General features: G+C 37.5%; 1 protein-coding gene across 4 annotated transcripts; it reads left to right on the plus strand.

Annotated features, from left to right (window-relative positions):
* Nucleotide 1: 1 nt before the first annotated feature.
* On the plus strand, nt 2-9673 carry ube2q2 (ubiquitin-conjugating enzyme E2Q family member 2). Of its 4 annotated transcripts, none has more exons than XM_055192424.2 (13): nt 2-265; nt 1641-1745; nt 3126-3248; nt 3335-3391; nt 3481-3636; nt 5756-5840; nt 6495-6555; nt 6657-6747; nt 6850-6908; nt 6998-7046; nt 7130-7225; nt 7307-7373; nt 7452-9673. In XM_055192424.2, the coding sequence occupies exons 1-13, from the start codon at nt 107-109 to the stop codon at nt 7481-7483; spliced, it is 1140 nt and encodes a 379-aa protein (XP_055048399.2). In that variant the 5' UTR covers nt 2-106; the 3' UTR covers nt 7484-9673. The 4 variants fall into 4 exon arrangements, with proteins under 4 accessions (XP_055048399.2, XP_055048402.2, XP_055048400.2 ...); XM_055192427.2 differs by having other exon boundaries at nt 3481-3621; XM_055192425.2 differs by having other exon boundaries at nt 3484-3636.
* The last annotated feature ends 688 nt before the right edge of the window (nt 9674-10361 follow it).

Genomic DNA, 10361 nt, shown 5'->3' on the forward strand with positions numbered 1-10361 from the left:
GAGAGAGAGAGAGAGAGAGAGAGAGAGACTGGGATCAGCTGCGCGCTCGCAGTACTCGGTGAGTCCCTTCCCCCCGCGGCCTGGCTCCTGATGAGATGAGTGGAAGATGTCGGTGTCGGGGCTGAAGGCCGAATTAAAGTTCCTGGAGTCAATCTTTGACCCAAACCATGAACGATTCCGAATAATAGATTGGAAACCAGACGAACTGAGCTGCCAGTTTAATGTGACGGGAGAAAAGCTACTAATTATTCACTGCAATATCACGGTAAGATTCAGTAGCCCTTGTGTATCTAATAAGCGATCGAGACAAGGCCGAGTGCAATAACACTAACCGCAATCTGCGTTAGCTTTAAATAAGCTCAATAGGCATTTATAAAACAAATAAAGACATACCGGGCCGCCAACATCGATTATCGATGTTGAAAACAAAACTTCTCGGGGCAGTAACGTTATTGAGCTAATGAACGTAGCAGTGAGTTACATTAGCTTGCTAATTTGATGCGCTAACAAAGTTAGCTCATCGTAAACTTTGTTGGCTAAGACAACTAACGTTAGCTAGATAATAATAAACATATTTGTCTATAGAAAAACATGACATGGTTAAATCACATTGAAATGTACTGTTTTATTTAGCGTTTAGGTAATTCTGAATAAAAGTTAGCAAGTTATTAGCTTGGGTGCTAGCTTAGCCGGGTTGATATTTTAGCCAGTTGGTTGTCTGATAACGTTTTAGGAAAAATGTCGGTTTTATGATGTTGAGCCGACTACATACGTTATTTTGGGAGCTGTAACGAATTATTACTTTTTTTTATTTAATTTCAAAATTTACCAACGTAACGTTAGCCTAGCTAACAAAGCTATCGTTAGCTAAAGTTTTTATGTCACGAGGCCTAGGAAGTATCACGAAATGCGTAGATTTAAAAATAATAACAGTTGTGCGCTTATTGTTAGTTAAAGCGTACGAATTTATTGATCAGGCGATTTTAATTTGCATATCGAGTTACCCGATCGATATATTGCTACTGTTAGCAATATTAGCGCGTTTCCTAACTTTATATTTAAACAACCCCTGCACGTTAATAATGGACTAACTAACTTGCATTAACTAACTAACTAAATGCATATTATTTCTCAATTGAGTCTAAGGCAAGTATTGAATCTGAATGGGTATCAATGAGAGAGGGATTCAGTCAGACTGTACACAAACAAACACATCACAACGCTGCAGTGGCACTAACTCATGTTTTGGTATCATTATGGTCCAGGTAGTTACTGTGCAATGCCTTGATGTGATCTTGACAAGCACATGAATCTCCACAATTTCGGCTGTGAATCGCCCCTGACGTGGGGACATAAAGATGGGAGGGGATTACTAGCTAGAGGATGGGAACAGAATGTTCACATGGTGTTGCTCCGTGCAACTGAACCACAGGAACATCATCATTTGCTCCGACACAGTTTGCGGCATAGATCCACTGTGGTCTCATTTGGTTGTTTACTCGGAAAGTCTTTCAAATTAAGCTAGCTTGTGCAATAACCGGCTTTGATTTATTTTTTACAAACTTTACATGCGACTGATCAGCTCAGAATTAAACAACCTTGCTAAAGGATGCTGACATTGGAACTGCTTATTTTCCTAGGAGTCTTACCCTTTAACCCCACCAATATGGTTTGTTGACTCTGATGACCCAAGTTTGACCGAGGTCCTTGAACGCCTAGAAGATGTTAGAAGAGGCAATACTCTGGTAAGAATCTTTCCTTATTCAATAAACACCCATGTGTATTCAATTCAAATCTACAATGGTGACCCTGCATGTGAAATCCAGGCTGATTTCAGTCACTTGACCAAAAATAAAGATATCAAGGTTATATTTTCACAGAATGTTCTTTATGTTATGCAAGATGATTTATACAGAAAACAGTTAATCACTAAAAACGACTTAAAGATGGATTTTCACAGATAGGTTCACATTTGATCAAGACATCTGCTGGTAACTTTATTGTGTTTGATTTAAGATGATCACAAGCAGACATCTCTAAATTTAAACGGGTGAAGATTTATGGTGTCAGATCAATCACATTTGGGTGATTCTCACGGAATCCAGATTTAGAAGGTGTCCAGCATCAGAACTTTTAAAAAGCCCTTGAAGCCAATTGTTTTATGCACATATAAGATTAAGGTCTTAACTTATTATAACCATTATTTTAAGAGGATTTAAAAAATATTTCCTATAGAATTATTTAAATTTTTTAGATTAGCATTATCAAAAATGATCATTACCGCAACATGATATTATTTTAAATATATGCATTTACAAACTCATGTTTCGGTAATGAGAACTAAAAAGTTGTCTAGGTACTATGACAAACAAAATGTCAACTTTTGTCTGGAGAGGAAAAATAGGCATCTTGAGTGTCACAGTCAATTATGTCCCATTTTTGAAAATGTTAGTTTCTCGAGGGCTTGAACAATGATTGAAAATTGTTGCGGAGGATGAGAAAATTGGTCTTGCACACATTTATATTTCTTATTATTGTCTGTACGTTTACCAATGATCACCTAATACCACATGTTTCTTTACTGTAAATGTTTATTGTATAACATGCACTGAAGCTTTTTTTTTTTAGATTTTTTAATTATAAATATTTCCATGTCAAAGAACCCAAATCCAGTCATGGACACGTTGCGGTAATGAAAAATTTCCTTTTAAATGTGGAAAAACAACAAAATTAGTTTGTATGATGTCATTTGAAATCATGTGCAAAATAGTACATGAAGAGAAGTTTGTAACTGTATGCTTCTTATTTTGATACTCTTACTTTGCATTTACTTTTTTTATCAAAATGTTTCATGACACCTCATAAGTCTAATTTCGCGAGAATCACCCATTTGGAGATGAAAACCTGCTTGCCTCTCAGTTATAAACCACTTGTAACAGCAAATTTTATACAATTGTTACTAGCAAGTGAAATTAAAGATGTGTCTTGTCTGACCAGTTGTGATCAGATCATGCAGATTTTGATACCAATATCTTCAATATTCAATATGTTTTAGCAGGTAAACATGTAAACCGCAAATGTCTTTAGTGTTATTTATGATTTTTCATCACATAATTCTCATGCAGCTCCTTCAGCAGCTGAAAAGGCTGATTTGTGATTTATGTCGACTCTATAACCTGCCCCAGCATCCTGATGTGGAGATGCTGGACCAGCCACTTCCTGCTGGACCCATCAATCAAGACAGAAAGGTGAGACAACATGGCACAGATCTACATGCACTTTTCCATGTTTTTAGACATGGAAGTTAATGCAAACCATTTTGTGTTCACTCCAGCATGGGACAACAGATGAAGTGACTTCCGAAGAAGAGGAGGAGGAGGAAATGGTAGAGGTATTAAACTTTAGAGGATTTTAACGGGTGGTTCTCATACGGTGAGAAGACAAACTGATACCCAACACTTTGGTTTGTTCCTGTGGCAGCAGGATATAGAAGATCTCGACCACTATGAAATGAAAGAGGAACCAGTTGATGGAAAAAAGTCAGAGGATGATGGTATTGAAAAGGAGAATTTGGCCATCCTGGAGAAGATCCGCAAGAATCAGAGGCAGGACCACTTGAACGTAAGTGTCCATTCGGTAAGGTACCTTTTTTACATTTTGGGGTGGGATGGGTTTTCTTTTTTTTGGTAAACACTTTGAAGCAGGTTTTAACTTGGAGATGTTGACATTTCTCTGGAATACAATTGATGTAGCTTACTAAGAAACAATTTTATACTGGAAGAGTTTTTTGCACTTCTAGAAATGATTGACACCTACAGGCTGGGCTCTTTTAATGAATTGCTTATAAAATGTGCATGCTACCAGCTTGAAACTCAGACAGAACTTGCACTGAATGAACTCTGTAAATAGCAAAATGAACATTGTAAATCTATCAGAGTGATCCTGAATTAACATTTGAGTCAAAGAACAGCAAGTCTTTACCTTCCGTTTGTGTACTTCAGGTACTCTACTGGCTGTTCACGTAAGATCTTTCAGTTTTTTGTTTACGGACATTTTGGGCCAGATTTACTAACAGCTTGTGCCAGTGCAAATGCCTCTATTACCGTTAAAAAAAACCTGTCAGGATTCATTAAAGACATGCAGTGAAGATTTATAGCATATGCACTTGTAGGAATTTCCCTTTCAGATGCAACATTTTTGGGAGGAAATAATTTAAATGAATCACGCAATGATTTGCGAAGATCTCCGCTTGTCAATTTATTGGTATTTGCGCCATTATTTACTGCCCCAAAAATGTCTTAAATTGCGTTGGTCATTATGGAATTAAGATTGTTGTGCCTTTGGTCTTTAGCATGCGCCTTGTCAAGTGAATCACCGGCAGAAATTTCCACTCACCTTGGCGCTTTTTTGAAATCGCTAATTTGCCATGTTTGGTAAATCTGGCCCTTAAAATTTTTATACAAAACAATAAAAATAAATGAAGTATTTGCAACGTGTTAAAATGACATTTGATTAAATATATTAAACATGTATTATACATTTGATCTCTTTACAATTTCCTAAAGCAAATTTTATTTTGTGTTTTAATTAACTTAAGGGAAGTTTTCCAGACAGGGTTTGGATTATAATGACATTTAAGTAGTTTTTACAAACATACCTTACAAAAAAACAATACTGGTATGCATCTTGAGACAAAACAATGGCACTGTTATATGTTAAAAAATGTCGGTACAAGATGTTTCTAATGCTGCTTTTCCATTGCATAGTAGCCCACGGTTTGGGTCAGGTCGGGTCAGCCCACTAGGAATGTAACGATTAATCGTAACAATGTCTGTAATTGATTCTGAATCGCAAGGCTGCGATTCGGTTTTATGCGCAGCTTGTGCGTGTACTATGGCGTTTTGGTCAGTAAGAAGTCCTTATCAATCTAAAATCATTGAGTCAGAGTCGTTTAAAAAGTGCATTTAAAAAAGCAAAATTTGGTTAAAAAAATAATTCAAAATATTCTTTATTATGAAAATACCTGAAACAATCTGAAGAACGGCGATATAAATGTTCTTCTAGACATTTCCTGGAATAGCGTTTGTAATGCTACTGTGGCACAATTGGAGTTTCTGCACAAGAGCGCCCTCTGGCTTTTGGATGTGGCGGCATTTCACCGTAATTCATTCAATGAGAAAACGTGCATTTGCACTATTAATCGTTACACCCCTAGCCACCACAAACTGCAAGTCTGGAAAAAAGGTATTGGTGTTCCTGATTCACAACCTGTGGATGTTCTTCATTGCTAAAAGGGAGTTTGGGAACTTGTAGCAGGGCACAGCGCAAGCTGGCATGAAGGTAAAGCTAATCTTTTACATTATAGCGATGACGCTGGTAGTGACGATTCTCTCAGACCAATCAGTGATCTACAGTGTTTTCGCTTCACGTTTTGGTATCAGCTCGGGTCGCTTTGAACCCCGACCGAGGTGGTACTAAAAAAAGTATCTGGTACTACGAACTGAACCCAGTGAAAAAACGCTGAAAAGTAAGCTGACCCAAACAAAAACGTGGGGTACTATGCAATGGAAAAGCGCCATAAATTAAGGCACCACAAACATGCAATTTATTCTGGGACTATGATAAGCCCTGTCCGGGAAACCACCCCTTAATGTATTTGCAAGTTGTTGTAACTTGCACACAGGAATTATTTAAAACATTGTGGCTAACTGTGCTGTATTTGCATCCTAAATCGTACCTGTTGTTGCTCTCTTAGGGTGCCGTCTCTGGTTCAGTTCAGGCCTCTGATCGTCTCATGAAGGAACTCAGGGAGATCTATAGATCACAGAGTTATAAGACGGGTAATTTCACTATATTGGGCATTTCAGAAAATGTGTTTATCTTTAAGCTTCAGTGAGAGGAGTGTCACAGATATGTGTTTACATTTGTATTTTTAAAGGAATAGTCTACTCATTTTCAATATTAAAATATGTTATTACCTTAACTAAGAATTGTTGATACATTCCTCTATCATCTGTGTGCGTGCACGTAAGCGCTGGAGCGCGCTGCGACGCTTCGATAGGGAGTACTTTGCCTCGGCGCAGTAACACCCTCCCTCTCCCATTATGAGAGTGAGAAGGGGATCGGACTTTTCAGGCGAGTCGAAGTACTCCCAAAAGTGCTATTATGCCATAAAATATAGTTCCTCTTTTAAATCCGCTTAGAAAAGCACTAAGTTTTATTTTGTACCACCAAACTTGCTCATATAACTACTCGTCTTAAATAGGAAAAACGTTGATGTGTTTGGTCACTTCTAACTTTATCTCTGATTGGTACCATTGAATGAATGGGGCTAAGCTAAATGCTAACGAAGTGTCGCGGCGCGCTCCGGCGCTTGCGTGCACGCGCACAGATGATGGAGGGATGTGTCAACGGTTCTTAGTTAAGGTAATAACATATTTTAATATTGAAAATGAGTAGACTATTCCTTTAACATCCCTTTCTGTCTGTAACAGGTATCTATTCGGTCGAGTTGGTCAATGATAGCCTGTACGAATGGCATGTCAAGTTAAGGACGTAAGTGCAGTTACATGATCTTAGTATCATGTTGGCTAATAATGTTTTATATGTTTAGGTCTTTATGTAGATATTCTATATTTTTCGTTTTGTTTTTTAAGGGTTGACCCGGACAGTCCGTTGCACAGCGACTTGCAGGTTTTGAAGGAAAAAGAAGGCATGGACTACATTCTGCTCAATTTCTCTTATAAAGTTAGTGGTTGGTTTACTCGTTTTACAAAATCTTGATCTGAAGGCATTTTGAATGAAAGATTACATGCAACTGTAGCTGAACTTGAATCTTTTTGATGGCAGGATAACTTCCCCTTTGATCCTCCTTTTGTACGGGTTGTGTCTCCTGTCCTGTCTGGAGGGTGAGCATTTTTTCATGTTTTGTTCAGCGAGTTAAAAATACTATGCCCACATTAAAACATAAGATTTACATGATCATTATTTCTTCCAGCTATGTTCTTGGAGGAGGAGCGTTGTGTATGGAGCTACTTACAAAACAGGTTTGAATTTCCATTGTTCACATGCTTGCGTCTTGGTTCGTGCACATTGTTCAGATTTAAAATGAATCATCTGGTGATCATAGGGCTGGAGCAGTGCCTACTCAATAGAGTCAGTCATCATGCAAATCAACGCCACCTTAGTCAAAGGAAAAGCCAGAGTGCAGTTCGGAGCAAATAAGGTTCGTTCGGACACTTTTGTCCTTGTGTTGACTTGCAGAAATGTTTGAATGGTGTTAACACTTCAATTTGTTTCTTTACAGAATCAATACAATCTTGCCAGAGCACAACAGTCATACAAATCATTGGTTCAGATTCATGAAAAGAACGGTAAGTGAACCTGTAATGATCTCAATCATTTATGGTTGAAACAAGGGAGTTGACACACGGTGCTTTGCTTTTTTTCAGGCTGGTACACACCTCCGAAAGAAGATGGCTAGAAGAAGCATTACTGCAAACATGGGATATCCGGTCTCAAACCCTTGCTTTATTTTACCAATGTTATTCACCTTTTTGGCTTGAGTATGATGCTCTTGTGTAAGTGGAAACCATCAGTAAGGAAAACATTTGGGCTCTTGCTGTCTGGAAATTTGCATCATCCTTTTATCTTCTGCAAAGCTGGACTTTATTGACCATATCCCATGCCTGTGTCGCTCTTCAGTGGTGTCTGTTCCTCACGCTCTTTCGTCATTTATTTTCTCGTACCATAATGGGATGTTCAGAGCCTTGGTACTAACAGGTTCCAAATAACATGGAAATCCCTATAGGTGGTTTTTGTTGCCTCCCATCTTCACTTTTGGATTAAAACATGGATGGAGATGCTCAACAGCGACGCTGGATCTGATCCGTTTTGTCGGCTTTTAAATGGCTTTGCCGTTTTGACTAAGTGGGGTTTACTGAACTTAAAACAGGAAATGGATGCAACCAGAGACAATGTGAAGACAATGTGCCACTGCTCTCGTATCTGTAGAGACTTTTCCTCATGCATTATGAGTTAACATATACTGGTACATTTAATGCTGATGTTGTCGAAGAATCGTTACTTGCCACAATTATATGCGTACGCTTGTAAGCAACCCTATTGTTAATAATGATAACGGCGAGAACGAGAAAAAAGGGCGGATGTATAGCTCTGGATCTTGTTTTTCCATCATAAGGACGAATTTCACTCGATTTCCTTATTGCTCGCTTTTAGCATGTGGCTGATCTGACCAATAATGGACAAATGTAAACTTTGGCTTTGAAAGGTTGAAGCAGAACATGCCATTGCTCTATAATTCAACGGAGCTCAACTTGTATACTTGTAAATGGATATGAGGCGTCTTAAATGTGGTGTTTATGTGAAGTGGGGGCATTTATCGGAATTTTCAAGTCAACGGGGGAAGTTGTCGTTGCTCAAAATGGGGGTAATATCTTAAAAATTGTATTTATATAAGTGATATGAACATAACTTTTTTCCCCACCCCCAACTGTTATCTACGTTGCTGTTCAATACATTTGAGGTTAACAACCCTCTTTAATATCAGCAGCGCTTCAATATGCTGTCAGTTTATTTCCTTTTGTGAGCATAGATTAAAATCATCAAAGTACGTAATCCAGTTCTCATAGCACAACACTACAAGATCACTGTTTTTGGTATATACCCTTTCAGAGTCTTAATGGTCAATGGATTCACAGTAAAACTTCATATTGCCCCCCAAACTGTGTTGCGGTGTATTACAATTAAAACAAATGAATGATCAAAGGCTGGTGTATCTGAAGGTTTTCATTGAAAACTCAGGAAAATCCATTTTGTCCACAAACCTTATATAGCCTTTTTATTTTATCCGGACACTTTAAGAACAGAACATCTCTTGGCTTCCTTAATAAGCGAAGCAAGAGTTGTTTACCAGCTATTAGTAGTATTTAATGAATGGGTTTATTTCTATATTGACAAGTGTTACTGGACAACTCTTGACTATAAGTAAAAAATAAGAATAGCAATATTACCTTGTTTGCGCATTAAGTGTTCAAACAATATTTTTGCTGTCGAAATTCAAAACCTTCCTAGTTGTAAATATTTAAGGACACAGAATGTTATGGTTGTGCTTCTGGGGTCAGCACAGTTTAAGAGGGTCCAGATTTTTAATATGCTAATTCTTCCTGAGTGCCCAGCATCACGTAACAGACATATTTAGCATGGATGCAAAAGTGATCTTGTACCACAATCACATGTAAATGTAATTCAACAGAGCTGTTACAGAATAACTCGAGTGTCTGTTTTGCAAGTTAATGCTGTTGTTGTGTGCAGTCCGTTTTATTGAGAATTAAAATATGATTTTATGCATTACGATTTTTCGTCTCTAAAACCGAATGACTCGGGCTTGACCAACATTTCTGTGACTGGTAGTCTTTAGTTTTCCTTGTCTGAACAGTAATAATTCTGTTTTTCTCTCTTCAACCCTCATAATAACCAATAACAGAATTTGGTGCCATCTCATAATGGAATGATTCTCGATGCTCACACTGTCCGCATGCTTTCTGGGGTTTTTTGGTTAGATTTGTTTTCCATGATGAGAATTTTGACCATGTACAGTATATTTGTAAACTTGCATCAAGTTTATGAATAAAGAATTTTACGAGGAACCTCATTGGGTTTTCTATGGGTGATGTATTTGTACATGACACAAAAAACTCACTTTTTTAAGAGATATCCTATGTTATGATAACACTTTCCAGGTTACAAAGTTAACATAAATGATAACACCAATGGTCAACCACAAGAGGGCCAACTGCCTCACATTTATTAGGATTCAAATCTTTATAATATCTTTAGGTGTCTGTCTTGATATTTACGCTTAAGGATTTATTCATATTGGTGCATGTGCATATGATTCAGCTTTGCAGTGCTAATGCAAAAAGGAAGATTATAAAAAATTGCAATATAATTTTTCCCAGCTACGTGTTGTCAGTGTTTGCCATTCTTGCAGGCAGTGGCGTAACTTTGTTTTGAAAAGTGCTGGGGACAAAAATTTAACCCCAGGGTCGGTCAAATCGATAAAAATCAATACTTTAATAAATAATTTATGTGATCAAACATTGGGAATGTTTATCAAAGCGGGCATGCCTTCAGGTCTGCATGTTGGCTGCTTTGCTGTGATTTTCGACTTGTTATTCAACGTTAATAATAGCAATTGCAATATTATGGGTGGGAATATATATAAACAATTATGATTTTTGCCATAATCATGCAAAAAGGTAACGAAAGGTAACGAATGTTTTTGTGTATTTTTATTTTTATTAGTGGGTCTTGACATGTCAATCAAAAACATCTACATA

This window comes from Misgurnus anguillicaudatus, chromosome 6, assembly GCF_027580225.2.
Source record: "Misgurnus anguillicaudatus chromosome 6, ASM2758022v2, whole genome shotgun sequence".
NCBI classification, from domain to species: domain Eukaryota; kingdom Metazoa; phylum Chordata; class Actinopteri; order Cypriniformes; family Cobitidae; genus Misgurnus; species Misgurnus anguillicaudatus.